Source organism: Pleurodeles waltl, chromosome 4_1 (genome assembly GCF_031143425.1).
Source record: "Pleurodeles waltl isolate 20211129_DDA chromosome 4_1, aPleWal1.hap1.20221129, whole genome shotgun sequence".
Lineage (NCBI taxonomy): Eukaryota > Metazoa > Chordata > Amphibia > Caudata > Salamandridae > Pleurodeles > Pleurodeles waltl.
This window is the reverse complement of record NC_090442.1, coordinates 642,440,588-642,457,009: the sequence shown is the minus strand read 5'-3', so window position 1 is coordinate 642,457,009 and position 16,422 is coordinate 642,440,588. Positions and strand designations below refer to the sequence as shown.

The following is a 16,422-nucleotide window of genomic DNA, read 5'->3' as shown; positions in this document are numbered from 1 at the left end:
ATCCTCCAAGCAATTCAGTCGTCGCAGTCGGCTGTGGAGACCAGAATCGGGGAAGTGCGTGAAGATATGGGCCTTATCAGGCAGGACCTCAGAAATGCAGTGAGCCGAATTACCGAAGTGGAAGGCCGGGTCTCCCAAACTGAGGACGAACTGGCTGATCTTAGAACAAAAGTTGCCCAGCTACAGACCCGAACCAGCGAGCTGCACCGCCGTGCAGAGGATGCAGAAAATCGATCTAGACGCAACAACCTGCGTTTTGTCGGATTCCCGGAGGGCGCGGAGGAAGATAAAGTCTCAGAATTTTTGGAGCGCTGGATTAAGACCTGGATGCCAGACCAGGCCCTCTCACCCTGGTTTGCAATTGAACGCGCACACAGAGCCCTTGCACCGCGGCCCCCTCCGGGTGGCCCGAAGCGCCCGATGATCGCACGTTTTTTTAATTTCAAAGATCGAGACAATATCCTCAAAGAGGCGAGACGCTTGGAAGATCTTCAATGGGAGAATCATAAGATCTTAATATTCCCAGACTACACACGAGAGGTCCAGACCCGCCGCCGATCGTATGAGCAAGTTAAACAAAAACTTAGAGTAATGCAACTCTCATACATGCTCCTCTTCCCCGCGCGGCTTAATGTCATTATGGCTGGCAGGGCACATTTCTTTGAATCTCCGGAGGAGGCATGGGACTGGCTGACCGAGGAGGGCATTGGAGCCCGAAGGGGACCCCTGAAACAAGGGGGTGAACCCGCTCGAGATAGGCCCCCCCCTATGGGAGGACCCCGAAGGAGCCGGAGGCGCACCAGATCCCGGAAGGGGGGGCGAGGGGACCTAACTATATCCGGAAGTGGTGAGACGGCTGGAGACCCTGACCCCCGGATGGAGGAGGCCTCCGTTGAGTCCCCGGAGGTGCAAGACCAGGTGCGAGCCGAGGATGGCGGCCGTCTGAGCCAGTCCCCGGTGCTTGGCTGAAATGTTGCATGGAGCTCCCATTGTCACACATGGAGGATACCGAGGGGACCGGATCGCCCTCATGGGGCCCTCCGGGACGTACCTTCGGATAACCCGGCGGCTCCCTGGGGTTCGCCAAGTACGACTTAACGACTTTTCATTGATGATTGCAGAATGATCCGACTGAATGGAGGGGTCCACCACTCTACTCCCACGACAGTCTCACTGGCTGTTTTGTTCTGGTTGGGTACATGGGCGACAGATGCTTCCGGGGTGGGAGTATGGGGTGGGGGGCAGGTGGGGGGTGAGAAGTTTGAGTTGGGTTTAGATAGTAACACTCAGTCACTTAATCACTATAGGTTTAGTATTTCAATGTTAAGTTTTAAGAGGTCATCCTTGTTTCCACTGATGGACACCTGACAAGATACGGCACCCACGCAGCCCACGACAGGTCCTCACTGACACAAATCATCTCCTGGAATGTAAACGGGCTCTTAGATAAGATCAAAAGATCCGCAGTTTTCAACACCCTCTGCAGATACTCCCCCTCAGTGGTCCTACTGCAGGAAACCCATCTCCTGGGAACTAAATGCCCTATGCTCTCACGGGGAGGATTTGACAGGGTTTATCATGCGGGTTTCTCCAGGGGATCCAGGGGAGTGGCCATCTTACTTAGTCGCTCACTACCTATGGTGATTACATCGACACTGTCTGACCCACAGGGCAGGTTTGTGGTAGCCTCAGGGGTGCTTCGCGGCTCACCGCTTAACCTCATATGTGCATACGCCCCTCCAGCGGGATTCGATGCCTTCCTAATCTCACTCCGCCGGGTGGTGGCGGGACTCCCCCAGGGAACCACGTTGATAGGAGGGGATTTTAATGCTGTTCTGGACCCCAGACTGGATGTATCTGGTGACATCACCACTAGTAGGTCCTCCCGGGCTACGAGTCTTAACGGATGGATGGAGAGCCTTGGTCTCTGCGAGGTGTGGCGAACCTGGCACCCTAAAGAACGTCAATACACACACACATCAGCCGCTCACAGGACACATTCCAGAATTGACTTAATATTTATGCCTGCTCTAGACATTACCGGTGTCAAGGGAGCTGATATATTGCCACGAGGGGTCTCAGACCACGCACTTGTGCGGGTTCGATTGGGTGGAACAGACCCCACCAGCCGCCCGATATGGAGACTGAACGCATGGTATTTGCAAGATAACGAATATGCCCTTGAAATAAGAGACCGCCTTGCGCAGTATTTTGAGCAGAACTTGGGAACGGTCCAGTCCCCAGGTATAATATGGGCCGCTTGCAAAGTCACGCTAAGAGGGCATGCCAAGTGTCTTCTTCGGGCACGTGAGCGTGCTCGAGACTCACGAGTGTCTGAGTTGGAAGCTGAGGCGCTAAACTTGGAGCGCCAACAAACAACCTTATCCTCGGCTTCCACTGTGAGGCAACTCACTAGGGTCCGAAAGGAAATCAAGCACTTAGTGCTTGAGTCGGCAAAACACTTATGGAGAGCTTCGGCCACACGAGTATATGGCTGGGGGGACAAGAATGGGAAACTTTTGCATTGGCTGGCCACCCGCCCCTTGGCCAATAGAATCATACCTGAGATCAGAGATGACTCGGGTACTCTCTCTAAAGTGCCCATTGAGATTGCACGGAGCTTTGCCTCTTACTATGCACGCCTGTACACAGAACACCCTCGACCCACCATTGAACGGGAATCCCCCCTCCTGAACGACATAACTCTTTATAGAGTCTCTCAGATGGCCAGGAGTAGGATGGATGAGGAAATTAGCCTCACAGAAATAACTAGTGCGATTGCCAGCCTGGCATCAGGCAAGACCCCAGGTCCCGATGGATTCCCGCCAGAGATATACAAGAAATGTAGTGATATTCTGGCTCCACACCTACTCAATATGTATGAAGAGGCTGAACGGAAGGGCCACTTCCCTCCTGGGATTGACCTAGCGACAATAGTAGTGATCCCCAAGACCCAACCCCCGTCGCAGCACTGTTCGGCATATCGACCCATCTCACTCCTCAACACTGAAGTTAAAGTACTAGCCTCAATCCTGGCCTCAAGGCTAAGAGATGTAATGCCCACGTTGGTGCACCCTGACCAATGTGGCTTCATGCCTGCCCGTAGCACTAGGCACTGTATTAGGCGGTTGCATTTAGCCTTGGCGCATCAAAGGACCTTGTCTCATACCCCCCTGGCTTTGCTTTTACTCGATTTCGAGAAAGCCTTTGACACGGTAGACTGGTCCTATCTCGAAAAAGTCCTACAAAGAAACGGACTTGGGCCTAGATTCCGGGGTCTAGTGAGACTACTTTATTCTAATCCAACGGCCCATGTCCAAGTGAATGGAGTAATCTCGGACCCATTCCCTATCGGCCGTGGCACCCGGCAGGGATGCCCATTATCCCCCCTGCTTTTCGCACTAATAATAGAGCCTTTGGCGAAGTTGTTACGAGAAGACCCGCTGATTGAGGGCTGGCACTGGCCCGTCTGCCAAGAGGATCGCGTGGCATTGTATGCGGATGATGTCCTGTTGTACATCTCAAACCCGGCTAAGAGTGGGCCCCGCATTCTACACATTTTAGGTCTCTTCTCGGAAGCCTCAGGGTTGACCCTAAACCCGAGTAAATCCTTGCTGGTTCCACTCCATCAATCCCGAGACTGTATAGACTGGCAGCAAAACATTCCAATACGAAGAAATAGCTTTAAATACCTGGGTGTGCACGTCTCCTTGCTCCCTGAGCTAGCATGGGAGCAGCATCACACCATTAACCAAGAGAATACAAACCGACCTCCAACGATGGAGAGACCTCCCCCTCAATCTACATGGGAGACTCGCTCTCTACAAGATGATGGTTCTCCCCAGACTTCTTTATCTCCTCCAGAATTTCCCTCACCCTATCCCCATGAGATGGTTCAGAGAGAGGGACTCACAGGCACGCCAATTTTTATGGAATGGCACCCGTCCTCGATTGGCGCTTAAAATCTGTCAGAGAGATGTTTATGAGGGGGGACTGGGAATGTCCAACATCCATTACTACCACCTAGCAATGCAACTACTAGTGATCAATGATTGGGTGGGGGGTGGATGGACAGATCCGGCGTATCGGCTAGAACTCCAGACCATGAGTTACCCAAAGATCTTTGATGCCCTGTACGGAGGCCCGATCTCACGTGGGACACCGGAGGTGACCGGGGTGGTGCTGCGGGGTTGGCAGACGGCCCAAAAGGTGACAGGGTGGTGGGGGCGCCACACCCATCAAACCCCATTATGGCGGGGAACACATTTAAGGGAGGTAGCAGGTCTGGAAGGATTTCAGAAGTGGGACATAATAGGTATTTCTACACTGGGTGACGTATGGGAAGGCTCACACATGCGCTCCTTTGAAGACCTCCAGAAAATGTTTTCACTAAACAAGACACAATTCCATAGGTACCTCCAAATCCGTCACGCCTTACTGACAGAAATCCAAATAGGGGATGGCATACCCGAATACAGCCCTATGGAGGCGAAAGCTCTGATGGGGAACCTGGGTAGGGGAGGTGTCTCCCAGATATATCGGTCGTTAATCGCCACCACTGCCGACTCCCTAGAGGGACTCCGTCGGAGATGGGAGGGGTGGGTGTGTCCTATGGAAGAGGTAGACTGGAATGAAGCATTAGCAGCTCCACACATCCTAACGATGACGACTCGTCTCCGACTAATACAGACTTACTATCTCCATGCGGCCTAGTTAACACCCGTCAGGTTGTACAGGGCAGGTCTCCATACTGCAGCCGACTGTCCACATTGTAAGGACCCAAACGCAGACCTTTTCCACATGGTATGGTCCTGCCCAATCATTAAAGCTTACTGGAAGGCTGTTACAAGGGAGATCTCAACGGCCCTACAGATGGACATGGGGTTGACACCAAAGCCGCTCCTACTGGGGATAATGGTTGATACTGGACTGAGGAGGGTGGAACGGACCTTTCTCGGGGTAGCATGCTTAGTGGCTAAAAGAGATATAATGGCAGACTGGAAAACCAAAAGCGCACCAACTTTGACTAAATGGAGGCGAGGAGTGGATTGGTGTGCTCAACGTGAAAAACTTGTCTACGAGGCTAGAGGGTGCCCGAATAAATATAATAAGGTATGGGGGAAATGGGAGGCCACAACAATCAACCTCCCAGCACTATCGACGGGCTTAACACCGGAAGAGCCTGAACAAGCCCTTCCTTCTCCCCCTTCTAATGGGTGAAAATTTTCACGAGACAATTTTGCAGGGAGGTGCATAATCTTTTCACTCAGGGTGTTGTCCAGGACTCAGGATTGACCTTGTTCGGTGCCCGTTGGCGCCTAGTTACATGTATGTATCACTGTTTTATTTTGCAAAATCAATAAAAATGTCTTTATTTAAAAAAAAAAGTCTCATGAACGGTCTGCGGGGCCGGGCAGTGACCAATTCATAAGATTACACTCTGTGGTGTAAACACAGTGCTTCCTCGAACTGTAAATAAAGCGAGGGAACAGTGATTTAGGCAGGGTGGGAGCACAAACGATTTATTGTGGTGCTCCACCAAACACTAAATGAGGATTCAAATATGATCAAGTCGATACAGTCGAAAATATGCAGACTGGGAACCATGGTCAGCCCCCATTCCCTTTCCACTATGTTTGTTCCCTCTGAAGCTTTGGGCAGCCCGTCTTTCAACATGATCATCCACAGGTGTTGGTGAAATGCATCTTCCAGCCTTAGCTGCCTGTATGCATCTCATTAAGCAGTGAGTCTGAATTAGGGACAGCAGACTCCACATATCAAAAGTTCAAATAACAAGGCCAAATTAGGATATATTTGTGTTCTTAATTGTTTTCTCAAACTTGAGATCCAGTTTAAAATGAGGTACATTTTTTATTCAAGTGAGGCTTTTGGACCTGTAGCAAAGGTTTCAACTTTTCGGTACATGACTGATTGCCAAAGATAATGATAGGCAGAATTTCTCCTGCACAACAGTTTTCATAACTTACTTTCAAGAGCAAAAATACTTCTTAGTTAAAAGGAGTTAATTATTTTTATTGTGTTAGGTTTCACGGTTAACCCAGCTTCTTGAGCCAGGACAGGCCTACGGTAGATGGAGAGGTAGGGAGGGGACTAGGGCGTGGAACTTCGTTGGCAAGCCAAATCGTACGGCGGTGGTCAACAGCTCAGACTTCTATACGTCAAAAAAATATGCAAAGTAAACAGATGTTCAACCAGTGCTCCACATTCATGTTTCTAATAATTCTTCATTTTTTTCTTGATACAATAAAATACAAACTGTCCAGTCTGATGCCCAGCACAGCTGTCTCTAATTAGGTGTTGACCTATTTTAGATGGCATCCCACACATTTTGTGCCTAGCGGTGTTTAGGGGTAGTTGTTGCTGTAGGCTGAAGGGGGGGGCACACTTTAGGAGGGCAGGGCATATTGACTTTTGTACATTTTCTGAAGAATTAAGTTGGGTTTGTTTTGTTAAGCATGTTTAACCAGTGTTGTTTTAGCGTTTCATACAAATCATTTGTACCGGTTGGTAACCTTTTCCCATTATTTTGAGGGCAAAATATAAATTTCGTTATCCTCAGTGCTACTCATATGTAGACAAAACGTCACATAAAATTAGTCGGAAAGAAATTAGTTTACATAGTCAGTTGTTAGCCTACTAATCTGGCATGGATATAGGACTTGTGATCCATTCTGAAAACCCAAACATTTGGATAACCCTAAGTTTTCGTATCATCTTGTTGGAAGAGCAGATTGAGGACGAGCAATGCCTTAATGTACAGCACATTGTCATATATTTTGCACTACATGTCTTTTAAGGCTCCTCGTAATGTGCCTTTGCACATTTGCTCATGCCATATAAACATTTATTCATTTGCAGTAGTTGATGCATTTGTTGTTGTTGCTTTGCAACAATGTGCATTACATGCAATAGGTTTCCCATTTGTCAGTATGTTTCTACTTAATATGTTCATGTTTATTATTGGAAAACATGGTGCATAGGAGAAAGCAGAATACCTTTAACTTTTAATTGAGTGTGTGAGGGAATCCTCACATTATTTCTGTCTCCTTTCATCATGATTCAAGGTTTATTCTTCTAAAAATTAATACTTAGATTGCTATATTATTGGTGTTCACAGACCTCTCAGCGAGATCAGGACTTTTACATTCAAGCTAGCTGAGCAGTGCAGCTCAGAGGCCGGCTATCTAACGACGTTTGAGAAGACTGCCTTATAATATATTTTCCAAAAGAAACATAACATGTACTTGCTCTGCAGGCAGCCATGTAAACTGCACAATATAAATGAAGTGCAGGGACAAGTGTGTGTCGCATGTATTGAAATACTTGTACCCTCTTTATGGCAATACGTTTCCTCTTCAGGCATTAAAATTAGGCATGTACACGTTCTAAAAATACCTTATATGATAAGTTGCCAAATTTTAAAAATGTAGATTTATTTTTTATGCTTTCACTATGATGTTATCGATTTTGCAATTATTTTCTTTCTCTTTTCTGCACTAAATCTGCATTCAAATAAATCATTGTGTGTATGCACTTGCGGTAAAAGGCTGCCAACTCACAACATTAAATAAGATATACCTGACACTCTCTGGCGTTGTTACATGCCTGTTACACATTATCTCCAGGTAAGATGAGGCACTTTCTTAGGTTATAATTTGTCTGTTCTTTTAGCCCAGAATTGGTCAGTTACTGATCAGCTACTGTATGAGGGCTTGGACTGCAGTCCTTAATTTGCTTTCTGGTAGGAATGGTTTTACTTTAGAGACAGCTGGTACCAGGGTATCTTGTTTTTCTTGGAGCGGTATTCCTTGTGTATGAGGTCAGTGATTAGACAGCAATGACAACTCTGCCTAGCGTACCACTGTCTCATCAGTTAGTACCTTGACAGACCTCAATACTTGAACCCATTAGAAGGCAAATAGCTAACCAAAATAATACGAAAACATTTATTCATGGCTTCCATGAAAGTCAATGAGCAGTGGGAAAATGCCTCAAAAGAAAATGAGTCTTCATTTAACTATTTATTTGGTGAGCTTCTAAGGCTGAGACCAGGAGAGGATGGGACATGGGATTCTAGCAACAGAGAGTGTGGTCATTTTTACCAAAGGAACCTTTTCAGTTTGAAACAGTAATGCTCCTGAACTGATTGGCAGGACATTTGCGCTCTGCAATGGATTCTTCGCGCATTCTAGTTTAAAGTGTCACCTGTGATCAAATGTATTGAACATAGAATTTCTTGTGCCGATTTTCCACTGGGGTTCTGCTACATTTTGGACATTTTTATGGAGTAGTGCAGTCATAGTTATTTTTGCAATATAAACAAATGCATTGTCTGCCTCCACTGATATCAGGAGTCTTAAAGTGGGGATTTACCTAACTGCCTTAGGTCAATATTTCTGGCAAGGAGAAATCCATGATGGGTACAAAGTATGCCACCAGTTAACTGCCTCCCAACGCTTAGTGCTAACTGCCAGCAAGCTTCTAGGAGCTACAAAGATGTCCCTGCAGAGATGATCCCTCTGGGAAAGCTCTTAGTAAAACACAGAACTTCAGCAAAGCCTCGGATTAAGGATGTCCCATCGCCCTGCTCTGAAGATAAACTGCTCTTTTCCTTGAATATTCATGGACCTAACAGAGACTTTTAGGATAGCTTATCTTGCAGGCTAATTTGGTTTATATCCTCCAAGGATAGCACAGTTATAGCATAATGTGTCTCCAGGTTACTGAACCTTTTGTGCCCCTAAGTGAACATGTCAGGGATCTGCCTAAAATAAATTATACAAACCTGGAACAGAGGAGCAGATGTTCTGTCTTTGAGGTATGAGGATGTATGTGCAACTTGGGAAATGTGGAAATCCACTGTTTGCTTCTTTTCCAGTATACACTATAAAGAACAAGGGCACCCATAGGTACTCAGGGCCCAGGAGTCAAAGTATGCTGTAAAGGAACATAGGTCCCTCAAGAAAAACAATAAACATAAAATGACAATAGAGCCCCAATAGAGTCTATTTCTAATTCACAAGATAGAAAAAATGAAAAAATAAATACATGTATTTACAAACTGATTAATGTCGTGGGGAAACACACACATACAGGGAAAGAAACATAGTTTTATCTTTTTTGTTTCTCTCTTGTTTTCTCTTCCTTCTTCACTGTTGTCCTCTCTCCCATCTGCTCCTTTTTCCCCTTTCCCCCACTTATTCCCTCTCCCCGCCCCTCTTTTTTCTACTTTTTGATACATACAGGCACTTGAGGATGCAACTATAACCCACCTTTTTTTTCTTGGATAGTGATCCCAGAATTGAAAATAGGGGATCGATCAATGTTTTGTACTATTCATGCTCTGGGTTATGTATTGAACACCCTTTCTCGTCAGGCACATTGCTTTGGTCCTGATGATGTTCCACATATTAGACTAAAGGATTTAAACGTTGTCGACTAGAGTACTTTGACTCAGCTTTTGTTGATTTGTATTCAGTAGCAATGAGCATGAGTACTGTTGGAATGTGACCTCAATTCTTAAGTATCTTTGTGTTTCACTTTAAAGCCTGAGTCATTTCTTTTTTGTACATTGTATGATTAATATCATTCTTAATGAAGGATGTCACCTAAGCCCAAGTGCATTACTGACACCGTGCTAAAGAGTAAATGGTGAGTGATAATGGACAGTGTGATATAGCAAAATAAACCCAGTTGAGACCGTGCCAAATACTAGTAAAAACTACATTTAATTTGCCATAGATTCACTCATTGATTTTTTTTTTAAAAAATTAAACACGTTTTATTAATTTTAACCGATACAGAAGGCCCATCTGGACTCATTCAATTATCATCTTCACATAGCATATATAAGAGCAATTTTACAATAAACATGTCTTTCAATTCTGTTGCATCCACTTACTATGTTGCATATGTGACTCCTATCATCCATTGGCAACCTTCATTCTCAATAAACAATAAACAACCCACTCAACCCCACCCCATCTGTCCCCCCTCCTTTAATTGCATCTCCAATGCACATTAATACCACTGGTCTCACAGTTATGTCTTCAACTGTCACATTATGTTCGGATCTCCACTGCCCAATCAGTATCATAATGCGTCCCTTAGGCAAGGGGAGTCAGCCCATCGTGGGCCCTACCAGTACCGTACCTGCATGTCTTTACGCTTCTCCAAGCTGATTCTTAAGGTCAGTGCATCCCCCTCTCTAGTGGTGCATAAACAAAAATGCATGAATGGAAACTGCAAACAAAATCTCACAATCCTTAAGCACCCAAACCAGGTAGTGACAACAAAAACCATGCAATAAACTATGGAGTCCAAGCCCTAAGAACACCAAGCTCAATAATTATGGTAAGAGAGGTCAATGTGCCAAAACAGGAACATCCAAGGTAAAGCGCTATGGGGCCAAAAAACAACCAAAGAATGAATTAAAGTACACAACTTGAAGCAGGCCTCCTTAATTATCCACAAGTTCGGGATGGACTTGTGCAATCAGACTGGAAGAAATGACCTACCATATTATTAATTGCAGAATGTCCCAATTCCTATAGCGTGACATGCGTGCACCATCGGGCAGCCATTCACGTGAGAGAAGTATCACTCAGATAATCAAAAGACAGCAGGGCGGCCGGACCATAAAGACAAACTGTTCCTGCAGAGCAAATTGGCTCAAAGACAACAAACCCATACTCAGTGGCGGGCAATGAATATGAAGGCCGGCAGGAGTGAGGAGCATGCGTCAAGTGGCCCACTCCATAAAACTGGGGCAGCCATCTTGAATTAGGCATAAGTAAGTGCGAGATAAAGGAGAAGTAACCATGTGGGGGGACAAGAAGGCAACCTAATAAAAAATTGTCAATTATCTTAAATAAATAAAAGAAAGAACCAACCACGTGCAGTGCTTATAAAAGCCAGAAATAAAATAATAGCAAGGGAGCAAAACTGGAATTGGATGCAACCAGTTGTCGTACTTAAAAAACCAGAATAGAACTAGAAAGTGGGTGCAACTAAGCTGAAAGAAGCTTGCCCCTAGGTAGTACAAGAGCATAGCAATTGTGAAGAGATCAAAATAACCAAATCAAATTAGATCAGAAATGCAAGTGAGGAAAGGGGAATAGCCGAGATAAACAGAGAGGAACATATCTCGGGAACATAATACTCATGAATGTACAAGAACTATGTACCATAAAGTCCATTAAGAGCAAATTAAAGCCTGAAAGCCCCCCAATAGTAATTACAGCTATATTAACATGGTCCAGTCCTCCATCCTATTCAGGTCAGTGTTAAAGCTGTTTGTCCGTATTATCCACTTAAATTCCTGTTTATCGAGTAGGGAGTTGATGTTGGCCCCTCTTGGAGGGGGCTTGAAAACTGTGATGCCGTGAGGACTTGCCAACGGAGATCATTTTCACTACTCTCCAAGAAGTGGTCCACCAATAGAGCATTCACCACTTTACACTGAAGGCAACTCCTATGTTGGAAATCCTTATGCGTACCTACTGTGTAGTTTGACCAATGTAAATCATATTGCATGGACAATTGATAGTATAAATAAAATTTTCAGTATTACAATCAGAACACTGATCCAAATGATTTTAATATAGTTAAACACAAACTCTTTTGTCTCAATGGTAAATTATCAAACATTGCAATTTCCACATCTGGAATGACCAACAACAGGAGGCAGACCCTACAGAGTGGTTAACGTGGTACTGGATCTAGTGATGAGCAAGTTAGGTCTGACCATGATTCTTAATGTTTTTACCTCTATGAAATGCAAACAGAAGACATTCAAAGTTCAATTTCCACACAATGGGAACCGACCAGTCTATGGAAGTGCTTGTAATACAGCAGAATCAATGGGACAGTGTTGCTGAAACATGTACTGTGATAGGAAAGATCAGTTAGAGGCTCTGGACGTGTTAGATGGTAGCTTGCTGGTAAGATAGTTCTTACACAAAGGTTCTAGGAAATAATTAATACCTTAGGAATGAGTTGGAGACCATATGAAAAATATGTGAAGAACATTGGTAGATTAAGCAGGGTTGATAGGGTTAATGAAAAACATTAGTCAATTACTATATGAGAAAAAGAAGAAAAGTGGAGGTCCTGCTTCTCTCCTCTCACCTGCTCTGAATTTTGCTGTTGTGTGTCTCAGTCATTTTTGTGTTGCATATTTGTTTTTTCATATAAAGATGTTCGGTATAATTCTTTTATGATTGGGGGTTGGAAGTGGTATGGTTCTCTGCAGAACATGCGAAATGCTGAAATGTATTTCCACAATGGTATTCTCTGTATGTAAACTTAAAATGTTACTATATCTTTAACTATTTGTTTTTTTTACACTTTCACAGACTGTCTACGCCATGCCCACCCTTGCATTTGCATTTGTATGCCATCCTTCTGTACTTCCGATTTACAGTGAACTCAAAGAGTAAGACATTCATTTGTTTTAAATTTATGAGGTGAATGTATGATACGCAAAAACCTATCACCTGATTCACAAGCCACATTTTATGTCTCATCACACAAAGTGAACACTGGAAGATTTAATTTAAGATATGGTCTCTGTCACAGTTCCCTGACAGAACCCCGTTTACCCCCAAAGAACGCCCCTCGGGAACAAGATGCAGGGCCTGGTTTTAAAGAAAAGCATTTGCAATATTTTGTGACCAAATGATCGGCAAGAACAGAATCACCTGGTTCCTATGATCTTTCCGGGATATCATACCCTTTACAGACTGCCAGGTATTACAACTAGGCCTTCTGCACCTAGGAATCAATTATTGATTGTACTTCATAGTCAAGAGAGCCATCCACTATTACTGAATGAGGTCCATAGTGTCAATGCAAAAGATTCGGTGGATGTGCCATTGCGAGGAAGCGCAAGGCAAGCAGCCAAAGCGCCCACCTTAACCTGTGACATTAAAAGAATCTACATACGGAGTGTGAACTTGCGATGTGAACCTGGAACAGTAAGATGTATAGTGGACAGCCAAACCCTTTGCCCCTTCTGGTATGAAGATTTTGGGCTCCTAAGGGGATCTACAAAATGTTTACATTGTTCCTTAACCTGCCTGTGATAGTGGTAAGCACCTTAAAGAAAGGCCCAGATATATTGTAGGAGATCTGTGACAAGTAACAGAAGAAGCTGTGATCTTGACAGGCCACATTTATGGATGGAACTCATGACCAATAGAAAGGTGATCACCCTAAGATGAGCAGTGGCGTAACAAATACCCCAGGAAGCCCCCACTGTGCGGAGGGGCCTGAGCTTCAAGGGGGCCTCTGAGCACGTTTCCCTGGCCTGAGTGCTCCTTAGTAAGTCTTGAGGGTGATCCCTCCAAGTACTTTGCAGAGGGACCCCCTCAAGTTTTGTTACACCACTGAAAATGAGCGCTGTATGTTTTTGTAAGGGAACTCTGCCAGTACAATCAATCTTTTCCAAGCATTCCATTGGATCATTAGACAACATAAAAGATATTATTCAGTAGACTAATTCAGGCATTCTATATGTCCATCTTGTTGTCCATCTATTTGTGGGTGATAGCTGGAGGATTTGGAATGCTTATACCTTTAGTAAGTTTTTTCCAGAAGAGTGATGTGAACTAAGTTTGCCTGTTTCCAATAACAACATCAGAAACACCATTTATTCGAAAGAAATCCATCAGAAACATTTCTGTTAATTCCATAGCTGTTGGTAATATATTTGTAAAATAGTCTACTAAAGTTAAGTGTTACAATTAAGTGTTATAATAACCATATAAAAGGTGATAATTCCACAATGAAGTCTATTGAAATCCTTTTCCAGAACTATGTCAGAGTTGCCTATTCTTCTAAGATGGAAATTGTGTTTACTTCTCTTTCTCCAGCTACAAAGTGAGAGGATTTTGTTAAGTCAACTCTGTGACAATCTTTCTGATTTAAAAGGAAAGGCAATAGGATGTTATTTTTCTAACTCACAACTACATTTAAATATCTGTAAATGAATGAACAATTATTTCAAAATAGATCTGCAGTTAGGAAACCACAAATGAAGCATGATTTTCTTAAATCTGAAGTGAAACAAGATGTTAATAAATTAAAGTCAAGACACTTTGGGCCAAATGTAGGAAAGGTTTTTACCCATTCTGTGTCTATGGGAAAAAGTGTTCGTACATATGGCCCTTTATGATGTACAAATGACAACTATTGACTGAAACACGATTTCCATGCATTATCATTCGTGTGCTCTCTAGTTTTATCAGTAAAACTGTTAGCAAACTCAGTAGCCAATTAAATGGAGAATGTGCTGTCTGTAAACACACCGTAATTTGGTAGTATATTTGCGACAGGATGCTCAAAAATGCAAAATCACCACTTTCTTGCTGAATGGGCGTGGGTCATTTGCTACACTTTTTCTTAGTCTGACTCCTGCCTTTTTCACATTTGAAAACTGTTCCAGCGCCACTGGCTGCTCATATCTAATACAGATAGGAGAGCTTGAGATGTCTGTGATAAGTTCCCAAAATGTATATTAGATACAGAATTCAAAGTGTGTTCAGGTTTAGCCTGGCTGTGTCATGTCAGAGTATCTGAAATAGTTCATTGTTTTTGGACCATGTGATGTATAAATGTGTGTTAATTCGCGATGTGGTGATGCGCACCCTCTTATGACATGTAGACAATTTTATCTGGAAGCATACGAGATGCTATCCTTACATAACAGTACAGAATGCACATTAGTCTCGCCCAAGTGTGCAGCTCATTACTATGTTCGGTGTATTTTAATACAGCACTTCTAGTTTGTGATATTGGACAGATATGAAATGATGTGATGGAACGATGCTTGGAAGAGTGTCATATCTTATAGAGGGTGGTAACATCTTCTGCCCCGGCTGTTAGGCACGTTTGGGGTTTCCTTAAGTCACTCATAATTTGATTGCAGTGCAGTGCCTTCCACTAGCACACTGACCCGTCTTGTGTTGCTTTTCTTCACAGTCGTTCCCAGAAAAAAATGCAAATGGTATCCAACGTTTCCTTTTTTGCCATGTTCTCCATGTATCTAATGACCGCTATTTTTGGCTACTTGACGTTTTATGGTAAGAACAATTTAAAGTCGCTGTTGTATCCTAAACTCTTTCAAACAAACCACTGCAAGGTCAGAAAGCGATTCAAAGATGTTTTTTTGTAGCTCGTCAAAGATGATGCTGTGAGTATGTGGCCTGTTTAACATTATTTATTTATATGTTGAGGATACATAATATGATATAACGTGTTGAAACTCCGAGCGCTGTTCGGCTCACCTTGTCTCATCTTTCAACTCTCTATGTATTAACATGAAACATCTGTTTAGTCTCCCTGTGTCTTTCTTCCTCAATGCCTTGCGACTAAAGTGGCCCTTGTAGTCTCATAGTCTGACACTTCAAAAATATGTTCTTTTAAAACAACATATACAGTATTTTTAATCACAGCTCGAATACATTGCAGAACAGCGACAATGATAATATTCTTGTTCATCTCCACTGCTGTTTGTCAAAATACAGAACATTTAAACATATAGGGGGTCATTCTGACCCTGGCGGCCGGTGACCGCCAGGGTCACCGACCACGGGAGCACCGCCAACAGGCTGGCGGTGCTCCCAAGGGCATTCTGACCACGGCGGTTCAGCCGCGGTCAGAAAGGGTAAACCGGCGGTCTCCCGCCGGTTTACCGCTGCCCCATTGAATCCTCGTGCTCCGCCGCCATGGGGATTCAGACACCCCCTACCGCCATCCTGTTCATGGCGGGAAACCCGCCATGAACAGGATGGCGGTAGGGGGTGCCGCGGGGCCCCTGGGGGCCCCTGCAGTGCCCATGCCAAAGGCATGGGCACTGCAGGGGCCCCAGTAAGAGGGCCCCACAAAGTATTTCAGTGTCTGCTTTGCAGACACTGAAATACGCGACGGGTGCAACTGCACCCGTCGCACCCCTGCAACTACGCCGGCTCAATTCTGAGCCGGCGTCCTCGTTGCAGGGGCATTTCCGCTGGGCCGGCGGGCGCTCTTTTGGAGAGCGCCCGCCGGCCCAGCGGAAATGTTTTAATGGCCGCCGCGGTCTTTTGACCGAGGTGTGGTCATTTGTCGGCGGTACCTTGGCGGACGGCCTCCGCCGTCCGCCAAGGTCTGAATGACCCCCATAATACACGTAAATCAGAAATCTAAAATATGCATTTATAATCTGAAATCTTGGCCAATGGAAGAATTTCTACTGTCTGTTAAGAGGGGTGTGTTTAAAATTCGTGTTTGTGTAAAACTGGTGACAATCAGTGGCAAATATAATTTTAATCATGGTATACAGGTATCTACAGAGAGGCACAGGTAACAAATGCACACTCCATTGCAAAATCTTAATATCCTATGTGGATGATAAACAGAGGA

At 44.4% G+C, this 16,422-nt stretch overlaps 1 protein-coding gene across 1 annotated transcript in view; it reads left to right on the top strand.

Annotated features, from left to right (window-relative positions):
- SLC38A1 (solute carrier family 38 member 1) overlaps positions 1 to 16,422 on the top strand; it is a 412,157-nt gene that overhangs the window by 369,601 nt on the left and 26,134 nt on the right. Inside the window, exons 11-12 of the mRNA XM_069229085.1 lie at positions 12,378 to 12,457; positions 15,004 to 15,104. Of these exons, the coding sequence (XP_069085186.1) occupies positions 12,378 to 12,457; positions 15,004 to 15,104 (181 nt within the window). The remainder of the gene's footprint in view (positions 1 to 12,377; positions 12,458 to 15,003; positions 15,105 to 16,422) is intronic.